Source organism: Amia ocellicauda, chromosome 10, assembly GCF_036373705.1.
Source record: "Amia ocellicauda isolate fAmiCal2 chromosome 10, fAmiCal2.hap1, whole genome shotgun sequence".
NCBI lineage: Eukaryota > Metazoa > Chordata > Actinopteri > Amiiformes > Amiidae > Amia > Amia ocellicauda.
Window position 1 is genome coordinate 21,143,963 of NC_089859.1, and position 17,341 is coordinate 21,161,303.

Consider the following 17,341-nt stretch of genomic DNA (forward strand, 5'->3'; position numbering starts at 1 on the left):
ATGCAGTAGACCTGTTTGGAGGCATCTGCATTTGTTATGTTCCTCCACTCATTTATTCAGGTTTTTCCTTTAATATGTCACCTGTCTGTATATGGATATCTATATCATCATCATCATCTTCAGCCCATATCGATTCACTGCCGGATGAAGGCCTGCCCAATATGTTTCCTCTTGCTTTGATCTACACCTCAAGCCTGCAAAGTTTATTATTTCCCATCTCTTTTGTGGTCTTCTTCTAGCTCTTTTTTCATCTCTTGACACGTATATTGAGAATAAAGGGATTTCACATAAGAAAGGAAATAAAAAATGCCATGCTAGGCCCACATTGCCAATATTTAACTCTGCCATCGAAGTCACTACTGGACAGATCCTCAGAACATATTTAGCACTGACTTATATATGTATATGTATTTATGCAATCATTTCCTTGTCTGAAATAAATGAGCTCAGTGGTCCTGGCACATATTTTGTAACGTCTGGCCTCTAAAAGCGAGAGGAGGAGATTCTTGTTTCCTCCATCCTGTGCTGAATATGTATTCGGCAGGTTACACGAGGTCTGTAAGCACTTAGCCGCATTGTTTTCCTGCTGGGCTTGGGGCTTTCACAGCGCTGACAGTAAGCACTGCCGTCTGCTCTCCCCAGAGGAGGAAGAGGACGAGGAGATCGCAGAACCCAAACCGGGACCTGAATCCGACCAGCAGGACGAGGAAGGGAAGCCGGAGACGAAAGAAGGTAATGTAGTCTGAGGATGTGAAAAAACGGCGTCTCTTCGATACTGACGTGAGTGTTACTGTCGAAGAGTCTGATGTGTTTTCTCTACTCCCTTTTCCCATTTCCGAAATGTTCACAATGTAAACAATTGACGCACGTAAGTCTGGTGGCACAGAAAACACACAACACGCAATAAGAACAACACACACAAGTGCGAGCTATAAAACATGAATAAGCAAACCGTTCTGAACAATAAAAAACACTATTGACTGTAGCCGTGGTGAAATCCAAGAAAAGAACCAAAGCAAATTAAATCCACCCCTTATAATCTTCAGATTTGTGTTGCTTTGTTGTTGTTACTCCTTGGGTGTTCCTAGAGCCACTAACCTTCCCCCCTCTGGCCTTACAGAGCCGTCTCTTGACCGGTTTCCCTCAACGAGTGATCCGAATACTTGTTAACAGATACCGACCTGAGTTTCATAAATGTATCTGATCCGTGCCCTAATCATACTCATAAAGAGAAGAAATAGTAGTAGAAAAAGAAGAACAAAAGCCATAATTAAGTTAATTAAATTGTAAAGCACAATAAAAACAAAAGCACAAATACATTCCACACACAATGGAAATCTCGCCTGGCTTATACACACACATTGATTTCTGTTTTGAAAAAGCGGAGCAACAACTTAAAAGTTCACATGGAAAGATCAGAATCGAATGAACCCCCTTTTTGTTCCTGGACTGGAGAATATACTTTAACATAATTGAAGAGTCAGCGCTGTGAAACCCAGGACATCAAACGCCAATCTGTTGCCTCTTTATCAGCCCAGGCCATTGAGGGTCAGCGCTGATTAAAAAGTGTGTCACTTGACCGCTCTCGAGACTTCAAAGCCACTACAGAGCGTGGCCTTTTTAGGAGCGTGTAGGAAATATCAATGCCGGGCAGAATGCGGCTCCGTCAGAGCAGCCCAGTGTAAGTGCGCTGGCCTAGCCGGCTTGAACTTGGCCTGGGAAAAAAATACTTTGATCACCCTTTTTGTCTTCGTCCTTGTGAGTCGTCAGGGAAGGCAGCACGGATCTGAGAGCTGAGATCAAAGTGGGAGGCCACGTATTAGTGCGGGGAAAATTGCGGCAAATTACGCTGGAACATTGCTTTGTGGGGTACGGTCATTATAGCTGAGGAGGCTGGAAGCTTCCAGGGTTTGTTTGTTTATTAATTCGTGCAATCACTCGTTCATTTGGGTAAATATTAGTTGTTTCTGCATTTCAAACTGTTTCTTTTCTTTCTTTTAAGATTTGTTTATAACAGACGCTCTTAAAATCCCAGCTCACGAATGACAGATTTAATAAGATCTTGTTCCCCTTCTTCTGAGAAATATGTTGTGTTTATTTCAGCCACTTGCATATGTGAGTTGACGGGAATATTTCTGTTGTGTGTCTACATCTCAGATGGTCAAATTTGCAGTGCAAATCACCTGCTTCTATCCGATAAGAAAATAATTTCTCTAACATTAAATATGAAAAACAGATTTGAATAATATAGTCGAGCTGTTCAGTGCGAAATGGCGTACGTAATTTTAATTTCGCGGAGTTCACAAGCTGCTCCGGACGGAGACGATCGAGGTATTACAGACAGACGTTAAAGAATGGGGATCTCTGTCGGGGTTGGGTTGTCCCTCTGTGTCCTCCACAGCCCACCCCCGGGAGCTGACTGAGGAGGAGAAGCAGCAGGTGCTCCACTCCGAGGAGTTCCTCATCTTCTTCGACCGCACCATCCGCGTCATGGAGCGGGCGCTGGCCGAGGACTCGAACATCTTCTTCGACTACAGTGGCCGGGATCTGGAGGAGAAGGAGGGGTGAGCTCGTCTGTGTCTCCGAACGCCGTCTTGAAGATGCAGGGGGGGAGGGGTGGGATGAAAGAGTTTGACCACTGTGGCCGCGCTGGTCAGGCACACTGGGGGCGAGCCGTGTCTCTGTCAGACCCACAGAGATTAATCATACTTAGGGTCACATACTGGACATATTTATGCTGGGTAGTTGTGGCTTCTTTTTTTCCCTTTCTTACACTTCAAAGAAATGCCCCGTTCCTCATGTCATTCACTGGAAACGTCTGGGGAGAAATCTGCCCATGATGTTGCCTAAAGTTCACGATGGAAGCATGAAGCACAGAGAGCTTATGAACTTACAGTCGGTGTAAAATATAACATGGTTAATCTGTAAGTAAATGTGGGGTTTGCAGTGTGTAAACTGGATGTTTTGAAGAGCAAAACTGAGAGCGTTCATCCAGAGACGAGCTTTCTCATGTACTCTTATTCTCTCTGCTAAATTCAGGGACATTCAAGCCGGATCCAATCTGTCCTTTAACCGCTTGTTCTATGACGAACACTGGTCCAAACATCGCGTTGTCACCTGTCTGGACTGGTCTCCGCAGGTGTGAAGGGTTACTTACTCGCTTGGCAAATCGGTTACCTATGTAAAATAAGTGATTCATCTGTGTTCTGTGTAATGTCCATAGCCTTTTACAATTACATGTACAAATATACAGCACTGGGGTGTAAAATAGTTCTTTAAACAGTAATGTGTTTTTGACAAAGGCTGTATGTAAATGCAAGAGCCTCTTAAGTCTCCTTTTCCATCATTTCCAGTACCCTGAGTTGATGGTGGCTTCGTACAACAATAACGAAGATGCTCCGCACGAACCGGACGGTGTCGCTTTGGTGTGGAACATGAAGTTCAAGAAAACGACTCCGGAGTATATTTTCCACTGCCAGGTGAAGTACGATTATCTCATCCTCTTTCGCTCCCAGGTTCGGCAGCCAAACGCCAAGAGTATTGGTTGAAACACGCAAGCCTCTCAGTCAAGGGAGCCATACACGATATTCCGTGAATGTGCGCCGGGAAATACGCTGGTGGTGAAACGCAGGGAAATGAAACGCCGGTTGTCGATTGATTGACAGGCTGTTTAGAAAGAAAATACGTCTGAGTTCTGAGCTGTGGGCTCTCGCATAATCGCCGATGTCAATCTTGTCAGAAACTCTTTGTGTGACTTTTGAGCTAGTCTGGTTCACATGGTGAGAGTTTGGTCATTTATTCAATTATCCAGGAGCCACTCAGGAGAGGAATTGGCCCTCAATACAATACAGACAGACGGGGGGCCAAGAAGCCAAACGTGTCTCCTGTTCGCTGCTGGAGCTGCGACAACAATATTGAATATCAGATCTAAGAGTAATGCTTTGGGGAAATGGAACACGAAGACAGCATCTAAACTCATGAAAATGTGGGACTGAAGTAAAATATCTGGTATCACTCCTGACACTAATTGTGAAGGACTCCGGCTGCATTAGGAGAAATAACCGAGTAAGCAGTTTCGAGACACTATCGGCTTGAGATCGGGCCGCCGAACCCCCATGAGAATTATATTATAAAGACATTTTTGTAATAAAAAATTGTGGTCTACCATTTCCTAATCCCGGCAGCCACATATGTTTGCCCACCCACGTGGCCCTGCGTTGTGTATGCCTTATTTCCTCTCCTTAATCCCTCAGACACACATCCTTCAAGAGCTCACAGAATCTCAATAACGCGCTACCAGACGCCCGCTCTGTCGTTCATTTTAGGATGTTTTGCATAACACAAAAAAAAAACCACTGGAAATTGAAATCATATGAACATTAGCATTATACATATGCATAACGATTATGCGTTTGGAAGATGTAGTTTCAAGATTACATTTACAGGCGCCCCTAAGAGAGGTCCGCTGTATGAACGTGCTGTCTGCGATTATGGTTTAAATCATGTCAAGACGTTCCTGAACTCCGCAGACAAAAGTGGCACGTGTGTTCCCGCACTGAGTGTTCTGTAAACATGATCCATGCTTTCTTATTAGCCCGCTCGAACCAAATGATTGCAAACAGGCGATGATTGTTTCTCTACGTGGTGCCGATGGAGTTCTCCATCTGAGAGAGAGAGAGAAAGAGAGAGAGAGACAGGGAAAGGGAGAGGGAGGTTGTGTTTTTGCACACGGACAATGTTGTGATAAGTTAATGTTCATCACGTCTGTTTTTGTGGCTGAGGGCACCATTGTAAGTACAGAGAGAAAAAAAAAAACTGTGGAGTGTATTTGCTGCCAAGTTCTCAGAGGTCATATTAAACACTTAAAACTTTTATCTCATGAATAATAAACACACTGACTCATAACTGGAATCTTTGAGGATGTGGAAACAGGTAGCAAGAAGTATAAAAATTAATTCTCAATGGTTTGCGCAACCTGTTTCTAACACAATGGCGCTGTGTGTGTCGTCACTGCGAAACGCCAGATTGGATCAGTATCACAGCAGACGCGCTTATTACTGTCGAAATATAACGAGGCGATGGCTAATATTCGCTTGGTCCCCGAGCAGAGCGCAGAATTGCAACCATCTGCATAAAAGATGTCCGCTGCAATGATTGCAGATTTACAGTGAGTGGCACCTCACAGTCGAGGAATGAAATATCAGTTTATAATCACTCAGCGTATTGCTCACACTTTTTTTTTTTTTACTATCCCCTCTTTTGGACACGCATGAAAGAGCGCGGCGCCTTTAAGGATATTGTTATGCTTTGGGGTATTTCATAAACAGAGCCATTCCGTTCTTGCTATGCCTCAGATCAGATGACCCTTAATGTGCGAGCATGTTCTATGATTTAACTGAAGACCGCAGCTTTCTGAGGTATAGGCAAACCACCACAGTTATGGTACGTCTTCAATCATACGCGCTCCCTTTCCTGGCAGGCACCCCTGGATTATGCATTTTTGAGCCGTTCTCCAGATTGCACCGCAGAGATTCTTTCATATGCGGCGGATTCTCTCTCTTCTCTGGAACCGTCTGTAGTGGCGGCCACAAGCCGCCGAGACTGTCGTGCCTCGGCAGCGCTGCCTCGGCCGCTCGGCTTGTCCTCGGCTCGCCCGGGCACGTTCTGTATATCGGTAACGTCGCAGATCCTCTCAAGTGGGCCCCCCCGGACCACATCAGTGGGGTGCTACAGTTCTTGCGATGCCGCCGTTTTGTCAGCTCGGATCTCTGCGCAGGACGTGTTATTAATCAGAGCCCACCGTCTCGGTGATTGCGGCAATTCGGTGCAGCCGGTGACCGGAGTTCACAGAGGAAGAAATGTGGAAGATGTGAAATGAGTGCTACACATGATTTTCTCATTCACACACACACACACGCACAACAAAAATGTAACAGTTTTGGTTTACTACACTCACAACGGAGATGAATGTCTTTTTGAAAAGGCCGAACGCACTGTCCCAAACTTGTCTATGACCTGTCAGTGACTGTCACAACACTAGGGCTCAGACTGGGTGTTCAAAGCATAGCAGATCTTTAAATTTAGGGTCAGAGAAGTTTATTCGTTCACTGTGTCACCCCGAGCAATTCACATCCTGCATCAAGTGTACCAAAGAGTTGAGAATGTATTGCGTGATTGATTGATAGATATTTTAACTTCGATGACATTATGCTTTCCTTTCATAGAGAACAACAAAGGCAGACGAAGAACAATATTTCATCCATTGCTCGTTGTCTGATTTGAGTGGAAAGGCAGATTGTGTGAATTCCTCTCTCTATACACTGACTTCATTGGGATATTGTCCTCCGAGGAATCATTGCCTTTCAGCGTCTTTGGAATTGATGCTTCTCTCGTGAATAGATTGGCAATCCTGTACGTGTGACAGTGATTAAGAGTTGGTGCTGCAAGTGTCGGTGCATTGTGTACACTGTGTTTATTCCACTCAACGTCTGAATGGATTAAATTTGATTTAATTCGGTTTTATTTCATTACATGATTAATTTCTCATGTACAATAATTGCTGTCTTATGCGATATCTCTGTATACGTTTGAAACACAACTCATCCCTATGCACAGCAATCCAACGGAGGGCAGTACGAAAAAGACTTGCACAGAGAGAATTAGGCTGTTGTTTCAGCTGATTGCTCTGTGTTAATCAATACAATTGGTCTTTATTTTGCAGGTAGTCCTCAGTGTGTGCTGAGATTGAAACATGATGCCGTCGTACCAAAAAGGTTTTCGACCAGTGCTGTTGAAATTCACGTTGTTCGACAGTTGTGTGACTGCATCTCCATTTTGTTTCCATGCATGATGTTTTGGTGATGTCAGTGCGGAATTAACAGGGACGTTAATATTTGTTCATGTTTGAGTTTCTTGAAATGACTCACAAGAAAAGAAAAAAAAGAGGCCCAATCGAATATGACTAATCGTTCGGTGTTGCTGTGCAGATTGAGATGATGCACCCCTGCCTGTTTGATTGAAAGTCAGATCTTTAATGCTGTTAAAAAGAACAAAACATCCAGACATTACAGTTTTTCGGCAAAAAAGTGTCATGACAGCGAAGTAAAACAGGGACTTTTCAAAATATAAACGTGTCAGCCTTGAAGTTTAATCATCTTCATACCAAATGAACAGTTTATACAATTAATTACTTCCTGGTTTCAGTATTGGATTAAATATTCTTTGCTGTTAAGCTCTGCGTTGTGAGCCTCATAAACGGTCTGCATTGACTTTTTATTGCATATTCGATATTGAAGCCATCGAATAATATAAACGAGAGAATGCAATGAATGAAACCTGAGCACAGCCCTCAGTCTTGCCTGTAGATATGAAGTGAGGGGCGCAGTGTTTTTATAAATGCTGAGGGCTGACAGGACGGTTGTATGCACAGGGCTTTTCATGAAAGGGAGATATGCTATTACATGAACTGTGCCAAACCCACAGAAAGTGACACAATCCGCAGGGTGTCGTAAAAGAGATGCCATTAGAGAACTCTTCCACGCATCTGGTTCTGATCACCCATACCGAAAGCCATATGACCGTGGTCCTGAGAGGGAGGCTGTGGGTCTCCGTTTGGTGAATATGCCGTTTGTTACACAGTCACTCCCTCCCTGACAAATGCGTTCAACGTTTTCGGTGAAAGAGCAAAAGAGGATGGGCCGAATGGGCCTCTTCCAGGCTGCGTTTCATCAAGTCTCAGCCCGTGTGCATCTCTGTAGGGGACGCTTCCCTTTTCCATTATCGTCTCGGCCACAATCATTTGTCATTGATTGGGACGCTCTTACAATGTTGTCTATTCGTGTGAGGATACAAATGTCCTTTAAATACACAAATATAGATGTATGTATGGATGTTGATTAGTCGGAATTTGATTAACACTCTGCTTAAATGATATTGATGAATTACGAACACGTACAGGGATTGTGCGTAGTTTTTCAGTGTCTGTGCTCTGTGGTACGTGTGTGTGCGTGAACTAAATTGCGTGTGCTGATAGGCCAGGAGGGGGACGAACATCCACGAGGCGTCCTCAGTGTCACCATGTACGGGGAGACGTTTGAATGAAGGATACAAACCCTCCTGTCGTCTCCTGAGCAGATCTGATCGCATTACCTCACATTGTACTTGCTATAACTGTACATCTTCCGTGACTGTGAGTCACCGCCAGCACAGCGTCATAAGGAACCCAGGTGTACTTTGGCAAAAGACAGACAGGGCTTTCGAAAGCTTTGGGGTAGCTCGCTTCAGCTGGAGGGCGTCAGTTTCGCGGATATGGTGTTCAGACACAGCGAGAGAGAGAGCGAGAAAGAGAGAGGGAGAGAGAGAGAGAGGGAGAGAGAGAGCAGGAGGGGTTTCCCTGATCTGTGCATCACTTTGCGTCACTCAGTTCAAATTTAAAATACAAAATCTATCAAAATCAACAATACAAGGAGCTGCTTGGAGCTGCACCTGCCCACGTCGAGGGGGGAGACTGGTTTTGTATCGTGAGTTTCAGACGGCGCCAACCTGGGCCTCGGAGAAAAGACAGAACTGCTGCTACGCAAATGAACGCAATGGACAAAAGAGAAGACGGAGAAAAAACATGTTCTGTGTAAATCACTCCTGTTTCATTGTCAATTGTAACAAAAACGAACAAACTTCTGGCTTCTTTGTGTGGTCGGGAGCAGCCAGGTTGTGTTTAATGCTGAGAAAGTGACTGTTCTCTCCATCTTTTCTGTTATTCAGTCGTTAGTCTGGGTCTGTGCTTTCTTGTGGCTCTGCCAGACATTATGAACAACAATTAAAAAAAAAAAAGAAAGAGGGGGAAAAAAACTTAAAATAACAACAACACAGAATCCATAATTCTGAGAGAAAATGTTTCAAACCAGCCTCCTCCCCCTCCGAAAGAACGAGCGGAGAATAATGAGTTTATGGTGAAACTGTGAAACCAGATCTATTGTTACTTAAACACACTGTTTTTATGTTTTCTTATTTATATATATATATTGTATATATATAGATACACAAAACACGCCTCTAAGACAGACTAATTCCAAGAGATATAAATGTTTAGACCCATAAAAAAAGTCTTAATGTGGACAAACCCAAAAGAAACTAAGAAATAAAATAAGTGAATTTTTCATTTAATAATGATGTGTAAGTATGCAATTAATTTAACTTACAGCTACGACAAATACAAGTCGTTTCAATTAACTGAGATTCTGCTGTAATATTGCTTCTGTTCAATTTCACAGCCCGTCCATATTTCATATTCAAGGGTTGCAGAGATTTTGTTCTGGGCGATCAGTCATTCATTTCTGAATATTTTTGGTTTGACCATCAAACATCTATTCCATATTTTTCTGCTGACATTACGCTGCTCGACTTTTATCGCTCGACACATAAAAACTGAAACCAGATTTCTATATGTAAAGTATAAATAAACGTCTCCGTGATTTTTTGATCGCTAACGCAAGACTTTATTTTTAACCCGGAGCTTTAGTTTATTTTGAGAGTCCCTTAAACCACCAGACATCTGAGGCTGTTTTGTAGCCTTTTTAGAAGTCAAGGAAAGAGAGAAGCATGTTTTCTTTTGCTTCGGTTTGTTTTCCGATCACTTTAAAAACGGATCGGGGGAGCGTGGCTTGGCTGCAGATGGTGTTGGGGGGGTGCTCTGTCAGTGATCAGGGTTTCAAGGCCAAATAAAGAACGAGAGATCGCTTCTCTGATACTTCGTGGCTCTGTTACTGAGTTTAACAGGGGCTACATGTTATTATGTTGCTGGTTTTAGCTAAATCAGATTCAAACCTCTCTCTGTGAAGCATTGAGGAATTTGCAAAACACAAACTTGTTCGATTTCCGTCCCTAAGCTCAGGGTGTCCTCCATTCCTGTTCCCCGGTGTGAAGTGAAGCTAGCAGCCCGATGTTTAATCTTGAGTAGAAATGGTCCGTTTTAAATTGCACGTGGGGGAAGGGAAGGGAATAGTCAGCGGTTCACAATAATGAGAAGAAGAAGAATTGGAAAAGGAAATCGGGCATGTGACCCGCAGTGTGGAAGTCTAAGGATGCGCACACAACCCCTCAAAGGAATAAAACTGTGAATTCAAAGCTGCGTTTCCTCAGTCAAAGCAACATCCTGTGCATCTAAACCAGTTTATACTGATATTGTTATACTGAGACTGTCATATTGTGATCTACGCTCCAGTTCTCACTCCTCGGTCTTGTGTCTCCGCAGTCCTCTGTCATGTCGGTGGGCTTCGCACGGTTCCACCCAAACCTGGTGGTGGGGGGCACCTACTCCGGGCAGATCGCTCTCTGGGACAACCGCAGCCACCGGAGGACCCCGGTCCAAAGGACGCCCCTGTCCGCGGCGGCACACACGGTGAGAGGGCGGAAGCCTCGCGTTCGGCACTGATATTGGCAGCGCAGCTCGGTGATGGGAGCGGCGCCTCGGCTGTGATCCTGCGCGACACTGCGGTCGACCGCGCGGCTGTGATTTATGCTCGTTGGTCGGCGGTAATGAGGGACTGTCATTACGTTCATTGCCAAAGTGTGCAGAAAGACAGCATTGTGTGGAGGAGGACGTCCGACTGCAATAATCACTTAATGAATGATAGGAGCGACTGTATTGGCCCAGAGATGGGTTTTGGTGACATATTTCAGGGGAAATTCTTATGTAGCGATTCTTAGCAGGACGGTTATACCTACTATGCCTAAATGGCTCTTTAAAACATCACAACATAAAACCATGTCATATCAATCTGTAAAATGCTCGGGATGATCACAGTCCTCCCACAGGAGAGGAAAATCTCACAATGACTCATCATGATAACCGCATCCCTGCGGTTGTGTTTTTTGCATCTGAATGTGCATCTTGCCTGACTTATAACCAACCTCTCTCTCTCTCCCCACAAGCACCCGGTGTATTGTGTGAACGTAGTCGGGACTCAGAATGCCAACAACCTGATCACCGTGTCCACAGACGGCAAGATGTGCTCGTGGAGTCTGGACATGCTCTCCCAGCCCCAGGTGACGTCTTTGTCTTTTGCCTTTCCAAATGACCTCAGAACAAAAAGCACTTTCTTTGTGCGGCGAGTAAAAAAATAATAATTCCAGCTCCGTTTTCTCATGACTCTTATTGTGCTCAAGTTATATATAATGTGAAAGGGGTTGGAGGGGTTGCATAAGGTGTTTGTAGCAAATTTTTGGGTCAAAAAAACAAAACTATAACCCCTTGCAGTGAGATATTGTGGGAACTGTTTCGTATCATAGCGTAAAGAGCAGAAGCCAGTATACAAGAACGCAGCTGATAAGAGACTGTTTGGACGGACAAAACTTGCCAGCCGGGCAGATCTCTCGATTACAGTGTTGAGTCTGAACTGAGCTAGAAGTTGAAATGCCTCGTAATTAATGAGGCGCAGGATTTAAGGATGTAGCCGGGCTTTAGACGTGGAGCGGAACGGTGACCGTCTGTCGTGCATTACAGCCAACCTCTAAACTATAATGACACATAACGATATATCTCCACTTAATTCCTCGTTAAAGTAATGTTTCAACTTCGTACAACATGTAGGAGAAATAGATAATCGTTTACACATGAACATAGCAACGCTTACGACCGCTGTGCTGTTTGAAAGATGGTGCAGCACCTGTTATCCCATTTATTATTTTCTTAGTTTACTTCTATTGAAATCTGTAGCTGCATCCATTTGCAAAGATTTAACTCCAGCTCAGACAACCAAACATGTAGTGGAAAGCTTTTAAGAACTGACTGTAGGGACGTGCAGTGGGGAACATATTAGCTGTTGCACATATCTCTGAGGCCCACAGATGGGCCACCACAGGCATTGTTTGAATGCGGCCCGTTGAGAGTAACCGCTCTTGAATGGTCTGTGTCCCCAGGAGAGCATGGAGTTGGTGTACAACAAGTCCAAGCCCGTGGCCGTGACCGGGATGGCCTTCCCAGCTGGCGACGTCAACAACTACATCGTGGGCAGCGAGGAGGGCACGGTCTACACGGCCTCCCGGCACGGCAGGTTGGCTGAGCATAATATCACAATATAGCAATCTGCACATTCAGTGGCAATGTAGATCGGGTCTTGGTCGGGCAGCGGTGGGCTAATACCCCGGCTCTCTCCTCCGCAGTAAGGCTGGCATCGGCGAGATGTTTGAGGGCCACCAGGGGCCCGTGACTGGCATCAGCTGCCACAATGCCGTCGGGCCCCTTGATTTCTCGCACCTGTTTGCGACGTCCTCCTTCGACTGGACGGTCAAGCTGTGGAGCACCAAGGTAAGAGCTGACGCTGAGGGGACGCTGGCTACCCCCAGCCCAGGGTCCTGAAGGGGGCAAAGCATGGCTACCTGAGAGCCTTTTACTGGTGGTCACTCTCACCCCTGTTGCCCAGTTAGCCGTTACAGAAGCGGTCAGTGTAAATCCTATTGAAGAGCACCTTTGTGGAAACTTGACATTGAAGGCTTTTAATTTAATATAACTGTAAGGCTTCCCTGCCACTCCTACTACAGTCTCCTGATCACTTACCTAAGAGTTACTCACAGTGTAAACGTTACGGCAAGGAAACTGCAGTGAAGGACAGCTGACATTGTTAATGTTTAGGACCTTTGTGTAGCATTACAACTTACTCCTACTCCTTTTTTAAATGTTACTTTGCACAGTGTAAAATAAAAATCACTAGATCTCGTCTCAGCGCCAGTCGACCTGACGGGGCTTCGCTGCCGCTGTGCTCTCGTGTGCGTATCTGAGTGGGTTTGGCTGGACTGGCGGTCGTGTTCGGCATCCAGCGATAGAGGAAGGAAGGAAGCCCGCGTTCTTGTCAGAGACTCAAACCACACAGAGAGCAGGGTGGGGCCGGGAGCACAGACGCCATTCTCTGTTCTTGCCCTTTACCCCTGGAGACAGAGGTCTGGCCTCCTTCCACTGGAGAGAAAACCCAAGTGTGGGATCGCGAGGGCGGGTCCGGCCAGAGGTCACTGCAGGAAGTGGAGCCCAGCGCGGCATTTTCAGATGAGGGATTAGAGCGACACAGCCCCTGCTCTGAGCGCAGGGAGTGTGCCTGGGAGACACGGGACTTAAAAGCATCACCACAAGTTTCCCAGTGCCTGTAAATATCGTGCATCGGTAACCGTGACAGAAACGATCAGAGGACAGGACTTGCGCTGTGCTGGTGTTCCCGTTTCTCTTGTATCAAGTTTGTAATAGGAGCTGTATTTAAGTCCTTAATAAGACCTTAGTCACTGAACGGACAAGTTAAAAGGAGCCAATGCCTCTATAAGTGATCTTGCGTAAGACTTTTTTTGTGCTTCGCTTAAAAATAGCATGACCTCGGGGCGACCCAGTGGAGGCCGACTCTGTTCTGCACGAATCCCAGTGTGAGGTCGCCGTTCCCAGAGCCAAAAACCGCAATCGTCTCTCTGCACGATGCGGGGTCGCCCGGCTTTAAAAGGTTTTCAGCATCACCAAGATGAAATGCCCACAGATAATTCGGGCATTTGCAGAGTATAAATCAATTTGCTGTTGTTGTCTAAAGAAATCTAAAGAATCTAAACGCACGCAATAACTGAAACCGAATCCGTAAGGGTGCGTGTTGTGAGCGCTTGGTTGTGTTATTGTATTTCTTGTGTGCGCGCCATCTTTATCTTCAAACAAAAGATGTTCAAACCTGACAGGAAGATTAACAACCCTTTATGTGTAACTGCCAATAACACTTAAAGGATAAATAGTTGCATAGTTCATGCACAAAACTCAGAGACACCGATCTCCGAGGCGTCTGTCCTGCCGTCCCCTCCGTCTTCCAACACCGTGATCCAGACGCTAAGTACGGTTCACAGCAAACCCCCAAACCAGCCATCAGTCCAGTGTTGCTTGGCCCCGTTTCCCAGCACGCCTGACAATAATTCCCTTCCTTTGAAAGAAACCACAAGAATGTAATCATCCCTGTGTCTTGCTGTCGTGCACACACCTTCACCCGCCGGTTTCTGCCGACTCAGGACCGGTTCGGCTGCAGCCAGATGTTTACTTCCGCCACTGAGATTGGGAAAATGTGTTTTTCTTGAGCAGAACTGTGAGGCTGCTTTACAAAAATTCTGAGAAGCACAAAGAATTACTCGCTAAGCTGTCGCAAATGCTAGCCTATTTATTGACACAGCTAAAACGTGGATCATTTTCTGCCTGAACTGATATGAACAAGAAACATTTGTTCTGCATCAAGTGCATTTTTGAAGCCTAATGGAAACGTTTATCACCGAATCACAATTAAAAACTAAAGTACATGTTGATTAATAACTTTCTTGCACGATGGCAAATCTGATTCTGCGTTGTAAGCAACATGAAAAGGAAGTCATTATCTTCCATGAAAAACATATTTCACAGTGAGGATGTAGTTTACAGTATCTTTGCGCTCATAATAGGCAGATGTTTTATGATTTATTTTTCTTGGCTTTCTTTCAGTGATTAATGATCCCGTTTCCTCGAATAGCTTTCTGATATAAAAATCGGCACTTATTTCTCACATTCTAGTCGAAGTATATCTGAACAAATAAGTGTATCCTTTATTCGGCATATCCCTAGATTCACACCGATGTCTCACACTTCTGTCCTTCTGGAGAGCTCTGCTTAATCCACCGATGATTTAAAAGCAGCAAACAAAGAAAGAAAGAAACAAACCATTGTCTCAGTTATTGGCACAGGACTTTGATTTCAGGGGTTTGTGTTTGAACTGTATTTCACAGAATTAAACCGTTGAAGTTTATGACCACTAAGAGACAACAAATAGGTTGATGTGAGGATGCCGGTTCAGAGGCAGCAAGAACTGTGGCTCCAAACTTTCCTTTTGATTCCCTAAACACCAGTCACAACCCGCAAATGTATTGAAATTCCTTTGAGAAGATAATAAGCAACTTAATTTACGGCGCCTACTGGATTTAAATATGTTCTTGCAGCTCTCCTGCAAATGAACGGTAACTGTAATCATGGGGTTCGAGGTGGGCACCTCAGACTGTTCTCATATTGTGCAGAAGAGAAATGCCAACTTCAGTGAATTACTTCTGTGGTCTTTGATACAACACCTATAGATTATGCTTTATCTGCTTAATGGGTGAGAAATGGGCCCAAGATGTGGCACCGGTCCAGATGGGACAGTTGGGTTTGACCAAATAAAGGATGGGGGCCTTTGTGAGCATAACTGAACCGAACCAGCACCAAGGAGTCGGGTGTACGAGTGTCAACCTTCCAGGAGGTAATTGGCATAGCCGGGTCAAAGGGCTCGGGCACTGAGCAGGACGAGAGGAAGAGACAGGCGGTGTCTCAGTTGTGTCGTGCAGGGCTGGACAGGACAGGGCTGGAGTCTGAGATGTGGTGTGTACGGGTTGTGTAGGCAGGGCAGACAGGTGTGCAGGGCCGGGCAGTGGAGTCGTAGTGAAGGACCACTCTCTGGATCTTGGGGGTCAAGAGACCAAAACCCGGCTCAGGACACTGGTGCTGTAACCCTCAGCCAGGAGCTTACCTAAGATTGCTCGCTTGAATCGTGAATTACAAGCATGTTCCCCCCCGTGTCGTGATATAAGTAGCAGGAGTGTCTTCTGACAATAAATTGAACCGCAGCAGGGTACAGGATTATTATTATATTGGAATGACTTACAATTGTGACTCTGTATCACTTTATTTATAATCACCCATTTATACATCTGAGCTTTTACTGTTAATGAAATTGATTCACCTTGATTGAAACTTGCTAAAGCTTTTGAATATTAACTTCTATAGGCTGGCATTAAAATGTTTTAGTAAATGATTGCATATTTGTATCTAATGTTTCAGTATTATTCATTTAAACACCATGCAATGTCTTTAAATAAAACATTAATTAAACTGTATTAGTTATTGTGTTCAAATTGAAATTGTGTACATATATATATTTTATTTTTATAGACACAATAATAATAATCAATTAACACACCATGTGAGAGAAGTTCTCTTGGGAAGCAGTCCAATCGTAAACTGTGATGGAACGTTACATTAGTTTGATTGACTGAAACCTAATTGGGTTAAAAACATCGTCTCACCTGAAAGGTGGTTAAATAAATCCCAGTGTTTGATGCATTGTTGGGTTTTAATTGCTGCATTGTGCGCAGCCCACTCCTCTGTCAACCCCTCGTCTGTTTGTATAGCTCCTAATTAAAACTGCTGAGCGCTGCTGAAAGCCGGGATGATCGCTCTATTATCCTGGTCTAGAGACAGTCTGCACAGTGCGGGACGTCTCTCTAGATGGCAGTCTGTGTCTAACGTGCGGACGCGCCCGGCCTGCATTCCTCCTTCGCTGTTACTCACTCACACAAGCCCACAACTCCCGTCAGCGGCCCTGCGAGGCCGACCTGCATTCCAGCGTTCAGGGCGTCCTTAAACCCGGGCGCCTGAAGAGACGCTCGCTCCACCTGTCTGGAATGTGTTGAGCAATGCTCTGTTATTGTGGAGGGCTCTTTCTCTCTCTCTCTCTCTCTCTCTCTCACACTGTCTTTTGTTTATCTGGCGCATCAGGCAGCTGTTACATTAAAGTTACAGTACACCTTTGCTAGGACTTTCATCTCCCGGGTTTTATGACACTTTGCAAATGTGCAAAGTTTTTAATTAGACGCTGCCAGACGGCCCGGGGCTGCACTAGCGCCACAGAGTCTTTCTCTCTCTCTGCCTCGCAGCACAACAAGCCGCTGTACTCCTTTGAAGACAATGCCGACTATGTCTACGACGTCATGTGGTCGCCAGTGCATCCCGCGCTCTTCGCCTGCGTGGATGGCATGGGCCGGCTGGATCTGTGGAACCTGAACAACGACACCGAGGTGAGTCGGCCCCCCGGAGCCCCCCAGCCGCGGCGGCGTCGCGGTGGCAGTGGTGAGCTGCGATGCCGTCGCTGGGTGCAATGTGTGCAGCAGAAACGAGCAGCGGCGCTGGAGAGCAGCCAGAATCCCATCTACACACAACCCATAAATTGTCCCATGTCATGCCTCTCCACGGGTGCTTCCCACAAGTTTCTGAACTCATTCGACTGCCTGTTTTATGTCACGGAAGACCCCCAATGTCTGTCTGTCCCTTTGTAAAAGTGTGCGTTGATATACATAAGTATATTTTTTAATATTGCAGTTTTTTAAATTATTTTCCCTGAGGAAGGCATCTAGTTTAGCTTTCTTAGATGTCATCATAATCGCAATGACTAGAAATAAAATCAAAGGTCATCTATAGGCAATTTATTGATGTGTTGGACTGGAAAATAGAAGAAACAATAAGAGTTGCCAGTATGATCACTTATACTGAACATTATCT

The 17,341-nt window shown here is 45.1% G+C and overlaps 1 protein-coding gene across 8 annotated transcripts in view; it reads left to right on the forward strand.

The window, feature by feature from the left end:
• dync1i1a (dynein cytoplasmic 1 intermediate chain 1a) overlaps positions 1-17,341 on the forward strand; it is a 52,248-nt gene that overhangs the window by 28,695 nt on the left and 6,212 nt on the right. For all 8 annotated transcript variants that reach the window (XM_066715499.1, XM_066715501.1, XM_066715504.1 and 5 more), the window contains 9 exons: positions 643-732; positions 2,402-2,564; positions 3,040-3,139; positions 3,354-3,479; positions 10,250-10,396; positions 10,930-11,043; positions 11,917-12,050; positions 12,160-12,304; positions 16,720-16,860. In XM_066715499.1, the coding sequence (XP_066571596.1) occupies positions 643-732; positions 2,402-2,564; positions 3,040-3,139; positions 3,354-3,479; positions 10,250-10,396; positions 10,930-11,043; positions 11,917-12,050; positions 12,160-12,304; positions 16,720-16,860 (1,160 nt within the window). The remainder of the gene's footprint in view (positions 1-642; positions 733-2,401; positions 2,565-3,039; positions 3,140-3,353; positions 3,480-10,249; positions 10,397-10,929; positions 11,044-11,916; positions 12,051-12,159; positions 12,305-16,719; positions 16,861-17,341) is intronic.